This window comes from Diceros bicornis, chromosome 31, assembly GCF_020826845.1.
Source record: "Diceros bicornis minor isolate mBicDic1 chromosome 31, mDicBic1.mat.cur, whole genome shotgun sequence".
Classification (NCBI taxonomy): domain Eukaryota; kingdom Metazoa; phylum Chordata; class Mammalia; order Perissodactyla; family Rhinocerotidae; genus Diceros; species Diceros bicornis.
Window position 1 is genome coordinate 8,783,779 of NC_080770.1, and position 18,678 is coordinate 8,802,456.

An 18,678-nucleotide genomic window follows, 5' to 3' on the forward strand; every position below is an offset into this window, starting at 1 on the left:
GGGTGGGGAGCCTCCAAGTTCCTTCAGCTCTTCATTGAGCAACAGCACCACCTAGTGACCACCTCGGCAAAGCCAAGGAACCAAGCCATGCTCAGTGGACCCACCCCATCAGACAGCAAAGGAAAAGACAAAGAAAAGAGAGGCTCTGGTACCAGACTAGTCCATTCACACTCACACCTCTCCTGACCCAGGCTGCGACCCCTGCAGGACAGCCACTTTTAAGTCTTTTGGCAAAAAAATTACTCAAGGACATCAAGACATATAACCACGCCCGACTGGCTTGTTTTATTGGAGAAGGGGACGTGGAGTTAACAAGGTGAAGACAGTTGGGACCTGAGGTTGGGAAGAACACCCTTCCCTCCCCGTTCGTGCCCACTGCCCCAAATAAAAAATAACCAACTATGGGAGAGCAGCTGAGACAGCGTCTGAGGGACAGGTGAGGAGACACGGAACCCAAGGGCAGCAGAGGAGACCATGCGTGTGCTGGGAGGGCCCAGAGGCAGCGGCTGTACGAGTAACGTGAGTGTAAGTCTCTGCGTCTTCCACATACGTCTGTATAAATATAAAGATCACTTGTTCGCTTTTTTCCCCTTCTCTCCCTTCTGCTCCGTGCTGCTCGCCGCGGTCCCAGCTCCTCTTTCCAGATGAGGGCGAAGGGAAGGGGGATGATGAGCAAGTCATCACCGAATTGCGATCAGACCCACATCCATCAGCTTCTGGATCTTCTGTGCTATTACAGGATTCTTTAAGTGTCTAAGGAAGAACAGCCAAAGTCATTTGAAATCAGACTTAACCTAAAAAATGTCTGACTTGCTCTCAGAGTAAGCCCTCATGCAGAACCCCCTGGAGGGCCCCGCCAGGAGGGGGCAGACCGCCACACAGCTAGACCTGATCCGTCCACTGGGCAGCAGGCCACAGACATGGCTTTACACCGAGACCTTTCTCCCCAGCGACACTGGTCTTCCCAACCGACCGCTGAAGCTGTCACGACTGACACACAAACGAAGCCCTTCCAGCCCACCCCAACTGCCGACCTTTGAAGTTTTCAGTAAGAACGACACAATAAACACCCCACCCAGACGGATGGCATCCCACCCCGCTGTGCATTCTCACTGCTTTTGTTCCCTTCTTTCCTTCAAGGCCACCTCCCCCAACTTCACTCACTCGCTGAGTGCCTGGGGGTCCTTCTGCATCTGTTCCAGGATGAGCCGCATGGCCGGGTCGCTCATTATCTGCTGCACCTCAGGGTCGGCCATGGCCCGTCGCTTCACGTCTTCGGGGCTGTCGTGTCGGTTGTACTGGGCCATCATACAGCGCTGGTACCCGTCGGCAGCCTCCTGCATTGCAGCAAAGCCAAAGTGGAGGGTGTTAGCACTACCTGGCTCACTGCTTCAGCCGGCCCAAGATAACAGAGATGATGGAGAAGGGAAGAGACAGCCACACAGAGAAGCAAGTGAGAAGGAAAACTCAGTGAATGAACACCGAGGAGACCCACAGGGGAAACGGAGGCAGGGGAAAGCTCACTGGAGGCCAGGCCCGCAGCAGCCCCACCTTACAGCTGGCATCCAGGTCCAGCGCCTTCTGGTAGACATCCATGGCTTTTGTGTAGTCCTTCATGGCTTCTAGGGCAGCAGCTTTCCGTGTGTAACCCTTGACTGCACACGGAAACAGGAGAGGGGAGGGAGGCATTACCCAAAACGCAGCGCCAAAGGCCGCTCCCTCCACCTCTTCGCCTGAACGCCAGCATCCCTCACACCTGCTGACGCTGGCTCTAACGAAGGCACAGGCAGACCAAGAACACGCCCTCTCCTCCCAATCCCTGGCCAGGGTCAAGGAAGGGGCAAGGGACAGGCAGCGGAAAGGCACTTACTGAAGGTCGGCTCTAGCTGGATACATTCCTCACAGTCCTAGGAAGGAGAGGCAGAAAAGAATTAGGTTTGTTCCTTTCAATGAACTACTGCTCACTTGGAATTACGGATCTTAACTCCTCCTCCAGGGCCAAGACGGAGCAGTCCACATTTGCCTCCAGTGCTTCTGTTAATCCTGGCACCTGGGTAATTTAACAGCAGGCCCAGCAAGAGGAGGGCAGAAGAGCAAGTTAAGTAAAACCATGAGGGACAACTAAACCAGATTATAGCCCATCCCACCAAAGACAAGTGGCCTGGAATCTTCAGAAGGCTGATGTTGTAGAAAAAACCCAAAAGGTGGGGAAACTTCTGAGTTTGAGAAACTCAAGAGGACACGACAACCAGATGAAATGTATGGGCCTTGATACTGACAGCCTTAAAACGTATTTTTGGACAAGTGGGGAATCTGAATACAGACATATAGCAGGTGGCTTTACGGCCATAGCTTGGCTATCATCAGGAGCTAATAACATTGTCCCTGGTGGGGAAGAGCCACTTCAGGAGACGCGAGCTCAAGAATGTAGAGGTCACTGGGCCGGCCCCATGGCTTGGCGGTTAAGTGTGCGCGCTCCGCTGCTGGTGGCCCGGGTTCAGATCCTGGGCGCACACCGACGCACTGCTTCTCCGGCCATGCTGAGGCTGCGTCCCACATACAGCAACTAGAAGGATGTGCAACTATGACATACAACTATCTACTGGGGCTTTGGGGGAAAAAATAAATAAATAAAAATTAAAAAAAAAAAAAAAAAGAGCAAGCACTGAACTGCACACAATGTCCCTTCACAAACGGTTCAGCAAAAACCTGTCAATACTTTTTGTTAAATAGAGGTGGAGAATACACAGACACGGTGTATTTTTGTTTGAAATATATTCAAAACACAAAATTATGGGGAAAACATGGCTATGCAGTGTAGTTTGCACACCTGGCCGAATTTCCACTCTTCCAAGAAGCAAAAGCAACTCCGCTCATTCTCTGCCCCTATTTGCGTGACTGGGCAAGTCCTGCTCCACCTCCCAGGTGACTGACAATGTTCTTCGCTTTTCTGCAAACCAACCAACTTGACACTGCCCTTGTATAGTGCTACCAGCAGCAGTGACGTCTCTAGGCCAGACACAGACCCAGACACAACACAGCGGCATCAAAACTAAAAACCATCAGGGACTCAGGTATTGGTCTCTCTAGACAGATCACATTTTGTCACCTTCCCACAAGATGGCCCAGGTTTGTCACCTAGAGAACTGTTAAAAAATCGCCAACAGAGGCACAGAGTAGCTCATGTTCAAGAGAGCAACGGGGAGCAACTGCTGCAGTGTCGAACATCGTATCTGACCATACTTGACGTGATGGAGAACAGCAGCCCTGTCTAACTGAGCTCAACATCCAAGTGCGGAAGGATGGTCAAACTACTACAGAAAACAACACGGTGGTTCCTCCAACAAACCAAACACAGAACTACCCTATGACCCAGCACTCTACTGTTGGATATAACACCCAAAAGAACTGGAACTAGAGACTGGAACATACGTTGTACACCCACATTCAGAGCAGCGTTATTCACAAAAGATGCAAACAACCCAACGTCTATCGACAGATGAATAGATAACCAAAAGGTGGTAAATACATATAATGGTATAGTACTCAGGCTTAAAAATTAGGAAGGAAATGCTGAGACACGCTGAAACACGCTACAACACGAACTTTAAAGACATCATGCTAAGTGAAACAAGCCAGACACAAAAGAACAAACACTGTATGGTTTCCATTTATATGTGGTACCTAGCAATCAAACTCATAGAGACAGAAAGTACAACGGTGGTCACCACGGGCTGGGGGAGCAGACACAGGGAGTCAGCGTTTAGTGGACAAGCAGTTTCAGTATGGAAGATGAAGTTTTGGAGATGGATGGCGGTGATGACTGCACAACATGAATGTACCTCATGCCACTGAGCTGTACACTTAAAATGTTACAAACGCAAATCAAACAAACAAGAATGTGAGGAAGGGTAATACGGAGGGAAAAGAATCAGAGTCATTAGGGAAACTGGAAAAGGATCCCCTTTCCTAAATACTTCCAACCACTAACACCCCATGGGCCAGGACCGGGTAGACATAGGTCCTGTATTTTACAAACTTCACACAGGCACCGCCACCCTGAATCTATAATCAAAACACGAACATCAAGCTGATGTTGATGAAAACAAGAAAAGAGGAAAACCACACCCCTAGGCACGGGTTCCGGTCCCGGCTGCTCCGCGCCCCCAGCCCCCACCTTGAGCGCCAGCTGAAACTCCAGCAGCTTGGTGTAGCAGGCAGCTCGGTTGCTGTACAACTTGGCATCTCGTGGGTTCCGTTTGATGGCTTCTGTATAATGCTTCATGGCCTGGGGGTAGTCCCCTGAAAAAGGAAAGAAACTTTTTAGAAAAAGCGAAAAGCCGCCCTCTCCCACCAGGACATGTCTACCCCGCAGGCGGCCAGGGCGCAGAACGCATGTCCCCACCACGCGCGACGGGAAGTCCCACCATCCGAGCGGGAGCTACCTTTCTGGAAACACTCGTTGCCTTTGTTCTTCTCCTCCAAAGCCAGGTCAGGGTTTATGTAGGCCAGCCGCTCCTGCTCCTTCAGGATCTTCTCCGCCTAAGAAAAAATAATTCTTGTAATAGTCACTTAAATTCTCATAAACGTAAATATTGGGCAAAGATGCCCAATCAGTCCAATCAGGACTTTAATTTTCAAACAGTACTGCCGGCAAGAGTTAATTTTCGTCTTAAGAATTTTAGATTCCACATTATCAAGGTACACTACAAAACAGAATGAATGGTACTGACATACAGGGTTCCTCTGCTATCTAAAAGCTGAGCATTACGATGAAAACTTTCATAAGTCAAGATGGCATAAAGTGAAAACACTATTTTCTCATTACAGTGAAAATCCTCTTCAGGTTTATTTCCATCAGTGAAAGCAGGTACAGTCATAAGCTGAGTAACGACTTTTTTTTTTTTTTTTAATAATTTTATTTATTTATTTTTCCCCCAAAGCCCCAGTAGATAGCTGTATGTCATAGTTGCACATCCTTCTAGTTGCTGTATGTGGGATGCTGCCTGAGCATGGCCAGAGAAGCTGTGCGTTGGTGCGTGCCCGGGATCCGAACCCAGGCCGCCAGCAGCGGAGCGCGCGCACCCAACTGCTAAGCCATGGGGCCGGCCCGCGAGTAACGACGTTTTGGTCGAGGACAGACCGCATGTCCAATGGTGGTCCCCTGAGATCACAGCCTAGGCGTGTGGTAGGCTGTATCATCTAGGCTTGTGAAACTGCTCTCTGTGATGTTCACACGACGACAACATCACCTAATGATGCATCCCCGTCACTCTGCGGGGTGTGACTGTACTCATGCAGGTCTCTCATAAAAGCCAAGCAGCGTAAAGCGAACTTTCAAAAAGTAGGGGAAACTTGAACATTTGGTACAAAAACATGCCCTATATGAAAACGATGCACGTATTAATAGCACAATTAATTTTCTGACCCATCTTTTTGTGACGAAAATTTGACAACTACCTAATTTGACAACTGGCACAATACACAACACTATGGTTATATAAAATAAGAAAAACCTTAAGTTACAATAAGAACCATAACACTGTGAGCACGGTGACCGTCAACATTAACATATGTAAGGTTGAAATCTTGGCCATAAAAAAGGACAGCAGAAGGGCCAGCCCAGTGGCGTAGTGGTTAAGCTCGAGTGCTCGGCTTCGGCAGCCTGGGGTTCGTGGGTTTGGATGTGGGTGCAGACCTACACACCACTCATAAAGCCATGCTCTGGCAGCATCCCACAGACAAAAGAGAGGAAGATGGGCACAGATGTTAGCTCAGGGTAAATCTTCCTCACTGAAAAAAAAAAAAAAAAGAGAGAAAATGGGGCCGGCCCGGTGGCATAGCAGTTAAGTGCACACGCTCTGCTTCAGCGACCCGGGGTTCGCAGGTTCGGATCCCGGGCGTGCACCGATGCACTGCTTGTCAGGCCATGCTGTGGCAGTGTCCCATATAAAGTAGAGGAAGATGGGCACAGATGTTAGCCCAGGGCTGATCTTCCTCAGCAAAAAGAGAAGAATTAGCATGGATGTTAGTTCAGGGCTGATCTTCCTCACAAAAAAAAGACGACAGAAAAACTGGGTTCTTCCCTACACGTTGTCATCACTATGGGACAAGGGCAACGTCACATAAAAAGACCAATGACGCTACTTAAAAAAACAAGGTTCATTATTAAATGACAATGACTACAATGTATAAAATAAGAAACAGAGCACCCCTCTCCTCCACCCACCTGCTGGCACTTCTTGAGCACGTCCGGGGTGCGGTGCTCTGCCAGGGACTTGTTGTAGAAATGGATGGCGTCCTTGTACTTCTCCTCTTTGAAGTAGGAGTTGCCAATTCGAGCGTAAGCTCTGACAAAGGCAAGAGGACAAAGAGCTCACTAAGGGCAGAGCAGACACAGGCCAGCCCTGCAGAGAAACACCTGCAGCCAGAAGCAAGCTCCCATGGCCGCTCGGGCACCATGGCCTGCCAACACCTGTGGTCGCCACTCCCACAGCCTCCTCTCCAGCCCTCTGTTAACAGGGCAGCTCTGCAGCCGGCAACCCTCCTCCCCACGCAGGGAAACTGAGGTCTTGGACACCAAACCCCCCACACCACTCAAGGCATTCCCGAAGGTCACGCGTACTTGGCAATCTGTCGATAGTCTTCTCGGTTTTCTCGCCCCACTTCAATGGCCTTCTCACAAAGTTCCCGGCATTTACTGTAGTCGCCCTTCTCAAAGTACACAGCTGCCAGCAGGACGGTTAAGAAGGAAGAGTCAGCCCTCGCCTCTCCTCCAGGACCACTCAACGACGCCCTTGCTCCCCCCCTCGTGCCTGGCCTCACCTGCTTGGTTGGTCAGGTAGGTCATGTTCGTGGGGTCCAGCTCCTTGGCTCTGTCATAGTGCTGCAAGGCGGTGTCGAAGTCTTTCTTCTTGTAGGCCTCGTTCCCCAGCTCCTTCTCTTTCAGGGCCTAGACAAGGTTTGGGAAAAGTAAGTGCCAAGCACCTCTGACCTGGGCGGCAGAGAAAAGAGCCTGCGGGCTGTCCCAGGTGCTAGACAGCACACGCCACTGACACGGCTACGGAAGCAAGTTCTCCACGTCCACAGGCCTCCTTACCAACCAGCTACGGATGTACAATAGCCAATGACCAGCTGTTAGCATGACAAGCTAAAGAGCTTCACCTCTGCTTCCCTGAAACTCTCCCTTTCCCACCTCCTCTCCTGGATCTTTGTCAGAAAGCAGAGGGCCTCTTCAGGGGAGAGGCAGTCCCTTCAACATGAAGCAACTTCAAAGGGGACAGCATCGTTTTGTCCCAGGTTTTACTGGGAGGGGCTGTGGCAAGTCTGCTCTCTGTCAGGTGGCTGCCTTGGGGTCTCAGTCGTCAGGGAAGCACAGCAGAGGCAGTGGGGAGAGGACTGGGAGAAGAGGCTGTAACCAGCGGCAGGAGTCCTCAGCAAACTCTCTACCACCCACATCATCGGGCCCCTTTCCAGCATGAAGACACCATACTCTCGACAACCAACGCTTAACCATTTAAAGGTGCTAAATCAGGCAACAATGTGACGTTCTTATTTACAAGGGAAATGAACTCCTTTAGGCACATGCCTCCTACTCTGGAAGACAGTGTGGCTAAGTGGACAACTTTCAATTACGTGCCAAGTCCAACCAGGAAGCAGAAGCCTAAGGACGGATCTAGACAACATTCTCCCGGATCACAGAGGACATGGATCTCTCATCACTTTCCTGGCTGCCCTGACCAATACATCTGTGCCGGCAGCTGTGGGGACTAGGGAAGTGTAGCTCCCGCTGCCGGAAGTCTTTGAGATACAGGACTCTTATGAAATCGCTTGTGAAGTGGACCTTTTAACATACTGACCATTTTAATTAATAACAACAATAAGCTTAACACATACTAAACACTCAAAAAATAATTACAGCCATCCAAGGTCTACAGATGTTCCCACCCAACATAGAGAAATCGACCAGGCTGTTTATAAATGCATGGCAGTGAGGAGAGAACAAAAACGAGACCTGCTTCTTATTCTCTGGAAGATCTTCTTCCATGGGCTCTGGCTTGGTCTCCTTTTTGGGAGGCGGCGGTGGTGGAGGGGTCGCAACTTCCTCCTCCTCGTCCATGCTGCCCAGATCGACCCCGAGGAGGACACTGAGAGTAGCCATGATCCGCGGATCTTGCAATTTCCTAGCATTGGTAAAAAAAGAAAACCAGCAATTCTTCTTCCCCGTAACTGATCTTAAACCCCCTTTACTGCTGAAGCTCAGCACATATACAGAATACTGCATATCAAAGCTTCTCTCCAACACAAGACTGCTTGACTCTACACTATCTATGAGGTACAAGTGGGGAATACTCAACCCTTCAAAAGTCCATCTAGAATGAGGTAACACAGGTCAGATTTATTTCTTGAAGCCAATAGACAATAGGTTACTTTATAGATCAGAAGAGAGGAAGCACAGAAAACTTGAGAGAGAGTTATAGGTATGCTTCATCATCTGACTTCAGACGGTCACAGACACCAGGACAAGGTTTAGAGACCCAGCTTTACACCTGACCTTCTCAACCTTGCGTTTCCACTCCAATATACCCACAGAGACAGTGGGGCCTAGGGTATGGCAAGGACAGGGCTGGCGCTAGATCAGAATTGTAGGAGAGCAATGAAAAGGCACGTGAGGGTTAGAATGAACGTTCCAGATTACTGACATATGCCTCCCGTGACCCATTCTAGAAATACAAATAAACAGCAAGCAAACCAACAAACTCCTACTGCTCTTTGGAGAAAAAGCAAAGGCAGAAAGCCTGCAGTCCGTAACAAGGGCACCTCCTGCCAGAGGCTCCCAGGAAGAAGCAGTGTTCCCGGCCATTTCCAGAGACAACCCGTGCCACCTCGACTTACGTGCCCAGGTCGGACGGCTTATTTCGTAACTGCTCGATCAGTTCCCGGTAGGAGGGATCGGCAAGCAGCGACCGTGTCCTGGGATCACTCTCCAACTTCTGGTACAGATTGGGCATGTTGAAAGGGTTCAGGAACTTCCTCTCTGTTCCCAAGAAAGAAAAGTGCCTCACTAGGAAGTCAGTTCATGTGAGTTACTATGCCCCCGTAGTCTACCAACCAGACTGACACACGGGAGGACAAAAAGCCTCAAACTCAATCCCATTTAAAAAATAGCAATTAAAAAAAAAAGAAAAAGACAGTATACATGGTGCCTACCTGCCAACCGGGCCTCCATATTCTGTAACCCCTCTTTGAGCTGAGGATTATTTGGCTCATGTTTTAAACCCTCCTCATAGGTTCGCTTGGCTTCTTCAAATCGGTTTAAGAATTCCAGAGCTGCTGCTTTTCGAGAATAGCCCTTAAACCAGCAAAGACAGACACAAAACAAAATAAAGGACACCCGCAGGTAAAGCCAGAAGACCAACTCAAAAGAACATATCTTACATTTCATGGAACAAAATGGGTATTCACGTGAAGGCCCAAGAACAGACAGGGAGAGGAGCAGGACACAAGGCCAAGACTGATACTGTAAGACTCCAGCCAAATACCAAAGATGCGCCCCTCCCCCGCCAACCCATCTATGATCAAGAACTCTCCCTTTCTTTGGCAGCATTTTCTTTCTTAGTAGTACAAAGAGTAAGACATGTCTTAATATATGATGGTATCTCCGATTTGATGAAATCTGCCATTACTCGAAGGAACATACTCAAACAGTAGGGAAGATGGTGGGTAATAAACTATTAGTTTATTGGCAGAGGCCACTGGCCGGTCAGGGGGGTCCCTATATTTAAGAACTGTATACCAAACGGCATTTCTGGAAGTCTGAAGAGCCCCAACTCACCCACCGCTTACCTTGCCCCAGTCAGGCTTTAAGTCCACGGTTTTACAACCATCCTCATAAGCCTTTGGGTAGTCCCCCTTCTTGGCGTAGGCTGCCGAGCGGTTGCTGTAGAGTACGTGGTTCTGGGGATCTAACTTGATGGCCTCGGAGTAGCACTGCAGCGCATCGTCGATGTTGCCGGCACTCAGGGCCTTGTTGCCCTTCTCTTTCAGCTCGTTCACCTACAGAGAAAAGGACTGATGTAGTTCCCTTAACATGCTTCTTTAGTCTCAAGTTTTTAGGTAACATTCTTTTCTGCAGCTATCAATAAATAGGTTACTTTATAGATCAGAAGAAAAAAATCATAAGCTAATTCGTTTATATTTTCCACATCTTTGGGAACAGGCAAGGAAAAAAGAAAATAACCAGGAACTAGAAGCCTGACACTTTGCTCTGCACCGGCTCCCGCGCGGATCAGCAAGAACTCCAGCCACTCTTCCACAAGTCTCTACTTCGAGCTGACGAGGCCACTCTAGGACATACTCGTGAGCTCCTTCCATGGAAATAAACTCATTTGCCATATATTTCCAAAGAGTCCAAACGGTAAACTGCACACAGGCCTAGTTCCTGCTCACGGGAGGAGGCGAGCAGGACGGGCGTGGGCCAAGTGCGCACAGATACACTGATACACGCTCCAGCCCCAAAAAGGCTTTGGGACGGCGTCTCCAGGAGCATCAGAATGCCCACCCACAGTCAGAGGAGAATCTACTTCCATCTAGAGGTGTGGTGATATGTCACAACACAGTACATTACTGCTCCGTTCCTTAAAAGGTAAATGAAAGCTAGCCCCCCGAAGTCAGTTTCTGGCATGCTTAAACATTAACATATTACAAGGGGGATGGAAGAGGATAAAAAAACACTGTTTGTGGTTTAACCCCCTATCCTCTCAAACATTCAGCATGAAAGAAGCAGGAACACACCAAAGGGAAGGTTTAAAAAAGTGAAGGAGGCCCCAGCCATGTCAGAACAGGGTCCTAATTAAAGGGGTTTCTCCTAACCAGGGATGTCCTACAAGAGAGGGAGGGCCAACTTCCAACACAAACACATTTCTTTTCTTTTCTTTTTTTTTTTTTGTGAGAAAGATCAGCCCTGAGATAACATCCATGCAAATCCTCCTCTTTTTGCCGAGGAAGACCGGCTCTGAGCTAACATTTATTGCCAATCCTCCTCCTTTTTTTCCCCCCAAAGCCCCAGTAGATAGTTGTATGTCATAGTTGCACATCCTTCTAGTTGCTGTATGTGTGACGCGGCCATGAGGCCGGAGAAGCAGTGCGTCGGTGCGCGCCTGGGATCCAAACCCGGGCCGCCAGCAGCGGAGCGCGCACACTTAACCGCTAAGCCACGGGGCCCGCCCGCAAACACATTTCTTGATATGGAGCCATACCCTTCAAGTTACCAAACCGTTCTTTCTTTCTATCATCTACCCACGACCCAGTATACTGATACAAAAAAATACTCTGTTAAGAGAGATGATTTTGGAACCCTGAAGCACACCAATTGGGAACCTCCCTCCATGAACCAGAGAGATCTTAGAAAACAACCTCAAAGACGGAAAAAGCAAAAGGAGACTGCCAAACTTGCCAAGCAGGGACAAAAACCTTTGGGCCTAGGATGGAGACCAAAAGGAACAAACTTTAAAAACTCCGCTAGTATCAAGAGGCAGCTGGGAACAGCTCAAGAAAGTTCCCGTCTATCCTACGGAACATCCTTTTCCAAACTGACTACCGCCTGCAGTGGGTCAGGAAATCAAGTCTGTAGGTCACGACCAGTGCTTTAAAACATCAACTGGGAGAAAAAATACCAGCATGCAGTGCACATAACAGTAAGTATCGTTTTGTGAAACGCGTTATCCAGTTGTATGCCCTTACTGGGTCAAGTGTGAAAAGTGTATCACTGTGGGATGTATTTATTTGAAAGATACTTAAAAAAAAAAAAAAAAGACAACTTTGGACACTTAAATCTGTCCAACTTCAATATCTCCTAAAACTGAAATATGGATCTGGGAGTCGAAAATGCAAATAGGTAGAGAAGTCACAAGCGGAAAGGTAGGTTCTAACACACCTGGAGCGAAAATGCCAGGCCGTTTGTACCACTGTCACAGTAAACTGGCAGTTCTGAGTTTAGTGAAACATTCATTTACAGTCTACCTGTGCATACACTCCTATAATGGGCAGCATGATTTTTTTTTAAATATTTTTTCTATTTTAATAACTGCGGGACAAGCTCCTTTCTTAAATTTAACAGAATAATATGTTTCTCAACCTGGAAATCTTTTTGCTTATACTACAGCCTATTTAATCCCAGATACAATTTAATTATCACAAGAGTGCAAAAATTTATTAATTTTTGTCTTTTAACTCCTCAAAGAAGTTCCAGATGTCGCTCAAGGAGCAATGGCTATACTACAGCAGAATGTTCTGTTTTATAGATCCTGCCACAAAAAACGAACCCTCTTCTCTTCGTTCCCCCCAGTTCGATCATTCATTACAGCTCAATGACAGCTTCCAACCGAATAAAATCTCTCCAGGCTTTCACAACCTTCAGGCCACTCAGGATATAATTAAGCCACTGCAAGTAACCAGCAGCAGCTTCAAACTCGGTCTCCCAAAGATGCTGAGCGGAGGCAAACAACTTACTTCTTGCTGCTGATCCATACTGCCTAAATTTCCTACGGCGACCGATCCCTCCTTGTGTAATTAACTAGAAACCGACTTTTCAGAAACGTTAGTCTTGTTACTCCTGAATCACACACAAATAAACAAAAAGAAAAAAGAGGAGGAGGAAGAGGAGAGGCCGCCCATCTATTTGCGAAACGCTGGCAGGGAGGGAATTCGTTCCAAGGACTTGTGCAGCAACCTCCCTCCTGCATCAGAAGTTGGCCCGCGGCTCCTCAGCCCCTCGCCCTTCCATCGCGGCCCTTCCCGATGCAGGACAGCAGCGTCCCCCAACTGCCTACCAAATCTCCCGGCTCCTTCCAGAGCGTCTCCGCATTCCCCCCAGTCAACCGTGGCCCAGCCCGAGGTGCCCTCCTCGTCGGCGACTTCCGATCTCCCAGCGGCGAGGTCCCTGGTGTGGACCGATCCCTCCCGCCTCTCTCGGGGCCCCTCCATCCCTCCGGCGCCATGCCCCGCTCAGCCCGCAGCCACCTCCCTGGAGGCCTCCGGGCCCGGCCGCGGGCCGAGCTGCTGCCTCCCCGGCCCTCCTCGCCGGGCCTGCAAGCGATGGGCGCTCCCGCGGCCCGGCCTCGCCGCCTCGGCCCTCACGCCCGCGCCGCCCCGCCGCTCGCCGGCCCGGCGCCGCCCCGCCCCTCCGCCGCGGCCTGGCCTCCGCCGGTCCCGCCGCGGCCCCGGGCCTGGGCCCGCCCCTCCCCCTTCACCTGCTCCATAGCCCGGCACGGAACCCCGTTGAATCGACTCCGTCCGCTCCGCGTTCCCAACCGCACGCGCCGCCTTCTGGAACCTACTAGAAGCTGCCGGGACCCCCGGATCCCGCCCCTGCCTTGCCTGCTCACTGGTCGCGCTCCTCTAGAGGGCTTTCCCTGCTTCTCTACTATTGGCCTGAACTCCAGCCCATCATCTTCGCTTCTCTCTCATTGGACAGCGGGGAGTAATCCCCTCTGTCCTGCCTCCCCCGCCCCTCGGGATTGGTCGCTCCCCGACAAGCCCCGCCCACCCCACGATTGGAGGGGGGGCGGTCTTCTGCGACAGGGATTGGTCGCTTGGTCCGCCAATCGTAGCAGCGCTGGCCGCACCCATTGGTCCTGTTCTTTCTGGAAATTTCCACCTCTCCCATTGGGCTGACGGTCTCCATGAACGAACCTCCTTCAGATGAAAAAAAATTCTATTGGGCGGACAGTTGCCGACACTTTGCGCTGATAGGTCTAAATGGCTGTCCATTAAAGGGCGCGTGGGGTTCGCCGCTGAGGTGGTTGATGGGCGTCCCAGGCCCCAGCACCGTCTGCCGCGGGGGCTCCGGGGGCTGCGGGGCGGCTGGCTGGGGTCGCGTCCCGCGTGGTTCTCGCGAGGCCGGCCGAGAGCCCCGGTCCTGCGCCCGTGCGTCGGGCTCGGGGTTCCCAGCCGGTTCGGGTCGGTCTGGGGCGAGCTCTCTGGCCCGTCCCGGACCCCGCTGTTAGGTTCCAAAGGTTCAGATACCGCGTGGCGGGGAGGGCGCTGGGGTCGGGCATTACAGACCCGGCTCTCCCCCGGCGGGGCGCCTCCGCTGGTCCCCTTAGTGCAGACGCACACCCTCTCTGATCCTCTCGAGTAGGGCTTGATGATCTAGGGCCGCGGGAGGGTTCCTAGTCATGCAGTCGAGTTTTTAGCACTTAATGAAAGGGAGCCGCCTCCATTATTGGGATGCAAATTGGTGAAGGAAACAAAGACCTCAGTGAGGGGTTTGGCCACCTGGTGGGCGGAGGGCCCTAAATCGCAGCCCATGTGCGAGGGGCAGAGCAGGCACCCAAGGGAGGGGAAACGGCTTAGCGCGTGGGCGAGACGGCCCTCGGGATTAAGATGCTGTTTTTTTCTCCCTGGATCAGTGTGTGGTTCATGGAACAGAGGAGCCGCATGACTTGGGTGCGAGTCTTGGGCCCTGCTGTGCCCAATTCTCACCCCTCTCTGGGCAATGGCATCCCTTCTAGGAGGTTAAGGGCCATCTCGCTTCGAATAACTTGCCTCCACAGCCTCCTCTTCCACCCCAGCTGCCTCTGACCCACTCAACACTACACCAAAGTCACCCCAGCCCTCGCTTAAAACCTGGAGGCTGTGTGGGACTCAGGGCCTGTCTAATCTGGCAGGCCAGCCCTTCTGCCTCTACCTTCCCTGTGTCCCGTCCCGTCCCGTCCCCGTCGTGTCGTCCCCCCCCCCCCCCCCCCCCCCCCCCCCCCCCCCCCCCCCCGTCAGCACCAAACTCCAGCCCTACGTGTCCTCTGCTCCTTTTTTTTTTTCTTTGATAATTTTATTTCTTTATTTTTCCCCCAAAGCCCCAGTAGATAGTTGTATGTCATAGTTGTACATCCTTCTAGTTGCTGTATGTGGGACGTGGCCTCAGTATGGCCGGAGAAGCAGGGTGTGCAAGCGCCCGGGGTCCGAACCCAAGGCCGCCAGCAGCAGAGTGCGCGCACTTCACCGCTAAGCCGCTGGGCCGGCCCTCCTCTGCTCCTTGAACTCAGCAGGCTCCTTCACCCTGGGCCTCTCTGTATGCTGTGGCCTCCACTGGGATCCCCTTCCACCAGCTGTGCCAGGTTAGCACCCTGTCTTCCAGGCTGAGATGAGCTTCAGGGTTCCTTGGCCACCTGCCCCTAACAAGCTTACTCATTTCTGTCCGCTTGTTATTTGCTTTTGCATCACAGTGGGTTACACGTATGTCCCCTCACAAGCTAAACCAGCAGCTCTGGTATCAGGGCCACATTTTGTGAGGTCTGCGAGGGCCCTGTGTCTTGAGCCTTGTGTTCCAGGTGCATGGCGCAGTGTCTGGCTCAGAGCAGGCGTCCGCTAATCCGGCAAATATTACTGATCGCCCTGGTATGTGTCAGGGCTGATTGTGGGCCCAATGCAGTGGGGCAAACGGACAAAATCCCTGTTCCCGTGGACCTCATTCTAGTGAGAGAGACAAACTAAAAAAAAGTTGATATAGTATATATGCTTAAGTGCAGTGGAGAAAAATAAGCAGGGACCAGGTTAAAGGAGCATTGGGTGAGGGGGGCCGGGGCAGACCTCAGTAAGAAGTTAATATTTGAGAAAAGTCCTGAGGAAGTGAGGGAGTGAGATTTTCTAAACTCTGAAGAAGTACCATGCAGAGGGAACAGCCAGTGCAAAGGCCCTGGGGTGGCCAGAATGGCAGGAGCACGGGGAGTGGGGAGTGGGAGAGCCAGGCGGAGACAAAGCAGGGGCCAGGTCCTGCAGGGTGGGAGGCCACTGTGTTCACTCTGGAACGTGCCCGGAGGGTTTGAGCAGAAGACTGACATGATCCGACTTAGTCTTATCAGGATCCCTCTTGCTGCTGTGAAGATGAAGAGGGCCAGGGTAAAAGCCGAGAGACCTCTTAGGAGGCCGTTGTAATAATCCAGGGGAGCTGTGATGGTGGCCTGGGCCAGGGTGGGAGCAGAGGAGGGGAGAGAAACGTTGGGTCCCGGATGCACTTTGGAAGAGCCAACAGGATGGATCGATGCCCTGGATGCAGAGCATGGAGGAAGGAGGTGACACTGAGGCTGGTGGCCTTCTCTCTTATTTGCTGAGTTAAATCTGCCCAGAAGACCTTCATGTCTTCCTGGCACCGTCTCCAGACCACACACTTGCCAGTCCCTCTGCTGCCCCCCAGACCAGCTCTGCCTCCATCACCTTCCCCACAGCATCTCTCCCGGCTTCCTTCCCACTCCTCACTCTGAGTGAAGTGGTCTCATCGTCTCCCACACACCTTTTTTCTAGTCCTGCTGTGTGTGGCACGCTGCTCTGGGTGCCGGGGCTCAGCAGTGGACAAGGCAGCCCACAGATGCCGCTTCTGCTTGCGTGGATCTCTTCTAGTGAGAGAGACAGATGAGACTTCACCTCCTCAGCTGTGTGACTTCAGGCCGCCTGTTTCACCTCTCTGTGCTTCAGTTGCTTCCATTTCAAGGCGTGGATGAAAAAGTCTCAATGTCAGACTAGTTGTGAGGATGAAATTATTTGATATTTGTGAGGCGCAGAGAACAGTGCCTGACCACAGAGCAAGCACTATATGCATTTAAGTAGACATCGATGCACAAATGAAGAGAACTCTAAAGAGTGGTGAGCATTATGAAGGAAGCAAAAGGTAAGGGATGAGGGTAACCAGGGAGGCAGGGAAGGAAGGAGCGCCTACGGGTGGGTGGTTAGTGAAGGCCCCTTAGACCTGGAGTGATGAGAAGCCAGCCAGGGACGGGCTTCCAGACCAGGCAACAGAAGGTGCAAAGGCCCTGAGGCTGAAATAAGCTTGGAATTTCCAAGGAATCCAAGGAAGGCTTTTCTGTGCTCTAGCGTCCTTGTCTGTAGATGGAGATGATGAAGGGCCGATGATTTCCCAAGGTTACTATGAGGATTAAACAAAATAACCCATACTCATAAACCTATAAAAATTTGAGAGCCTTCTTTGAGAAAAGAAAAATACAAAGTAAAAAATGAAGTATGGAGCTCTAGAAAGGGTGGAAATGGGGGACCCTGAAGCTTAGGCTTATTGGGTGTCACAGTGAAGCCGCTTCTGAACATTCAGAAATGTTAGCTCTTATGATTTCCACCCACTTGGGCTTCTCCAGGTTTCTCGGTGAACTCGGAGCCCTCCTGAGGGGGCAGGGAGGCGGCAATGCGGCCTGGCCAGTGTCCCCTTCCCCAGATCCCTGGAACACAAGCAGAAGCTCCGCCACAGAAGGCGTCCTGGCCCATGCACTGCACCACAGTTCCAGAGTGATTCATGCTGCTATTTCCGTGCCAAGCTCTCAGGGTGGGGAGCAGAACGGCTGGATTTGGCATCAACTCTGAGGCCGTAGATCCTGCAGCGAATGAGAGGCTGAAGGGCTCAACGTGCGTGACCAGATTCTCAGCAGAGCAAACCCCCAATTTTAAAGTTCTCCCACAATCAGAAAAAATAAAACAGCTGGAACTCAGGAAGCTTAGCCTGGGGGTGAGGGGTGGGCATGATGGAAGGTTGCAGCTCGGAATTCTGGGGTGTGTAGAACATGGAATTTGTTTTTAGAAGAACTGTCACTATCGGAGTGGGAATTCACGCAACCTGAGTTTCCTTCTCTAAGTGAGAGCCTAGATCCATTCTGCGTTCTGAGAAATTCCTAAAGAATATTTTCCTGCGTGCTCCTGACTTCCAGCTGTCCTGCTGAGAGAGAATCTGAGTCCTGATGAGCGGGGAAAGTGTGGGGGAAATGAAGTGCCGTGGAGTTCTGTTCAATCAATGATCTCGTACAGAGAGCCAAGCACCATGCCAGATGCTTCAAGGAATAAAAGAATGGTCATTATTATCCAATAATTATTCATCAGAGAGCTCCAGAGTCCAGCCCGGGGCCTGGCCATGCACACCCTCCCGGGCGATCTCAGCCAGGCTCGTGGCTATAAATACCCTCTCGGATGACTCCCGCATTTCTATCTTCAGCTCAGATCTCGCTCCCAACTTCCAGACTTGTCTGTCCAGCTGCCTCCTTGATATCTCTGCTTGGATGACGGATGGACTTTCCAACATGTGCAAATTGGAGCTCCGATGTTCTCCCCCGAGTTGTCCCTCTCTTGACAGCCCTCTCGTCAATGGCCTTGCTATTCGTGGACTGGTTCAGGCTGAAAACTTTGGAGGTGTCCTTCATTTCACTCGTTCACGCCCACTCTGTCAGCAAATTCTGTCAGCTGGACACAGACCGCCTCACAACTCCCCAGCCATCTCCTATTTTGGGAAGGAGAAAGGCGTGTGGGCCCCTGGAGTTGCTAGGTGGCCAGACATCGTGTGAGGGGACCCCCAGCCTGCCTCCCAGGCCACATCCTATGAGAGGTGCCGGGTTGGGGTGGGGGATGGGAGGAGAGCTGCTGTATTCGGGGACCACTAGGTGAGCCCACTGAGGACATCAACGATAACATTAGTGGGTTAGCGCCCCTCTCAAGGTTTAGGGCACCACACACTGTCCCCCAGTTTGGGATCACCTGGACGAGAACTCCAGTCATAACTGGGATAAAATTTCCTGACAGCTGGTAGGATGGGAGCCTGGAGTCAGAATGAGTGATTCCAGGGCAGTGGTTCTCAGCGAGGGTGATTGTGCCCCCAGGGGACATTTGGCAATGCTGGAGACATTTTTGGTT

At 51.3% G+C, this 18,678-nt stretch overlaps 1 protein-coding gene across 2 annotated transcripts; it reads right to left on the reverse strand.

Annotated features, from left to right (window-relative positions):
• Window positions 1-260: 260 nt before the first annotated feature.
• Window positions 261-13,351, reverse strand: STIP1 (stress induced phosphoprotein 1). 2 transcript variants are annotated; one of them, XM_058526575.1, is made up of 14 exons: window positions 13,251-13,351; window positions 9,847-10,056; window positions 9,211-9,352; window positions 8,896-9,037; window positions 8,015-8,183; window positions 6,826-6,952; window positions 6,626-6,728; window positions 6,230-6,350; window positions 4,446-4,542; window positions 4,178-4,302; window positions 1,871-1,907; window positions 1,552-1,655; window positions 1,165-1,337; window positions 261-753 (listed from the first exon to the last, which is right to left on the reverse strand). In XM_058526575.1, the coding sequence occupies exons 1-14, from the start codon at window positions 13,257-13,259 to the stop codon at window positions 681-683; spliced, it is 1,632 nt and encodes a 543-aa protein (XP_058382558.1). In that variant the 5' UTR covers window positions 13,260-13,351; the 3' UTR covers window positions 261-680. The 2 variants fall into 2 exon arrangements, with proteins under 2 accessions (XP_058382558.1, XP_058382557.1); XM_058526574.1 differs by lacking the exon at window positions 13,251-13,351 and adding an exon at window positions 12,511-12,543.
• Window positions 13,352-18,678: the final 5,327 nt, after the last annotated feature.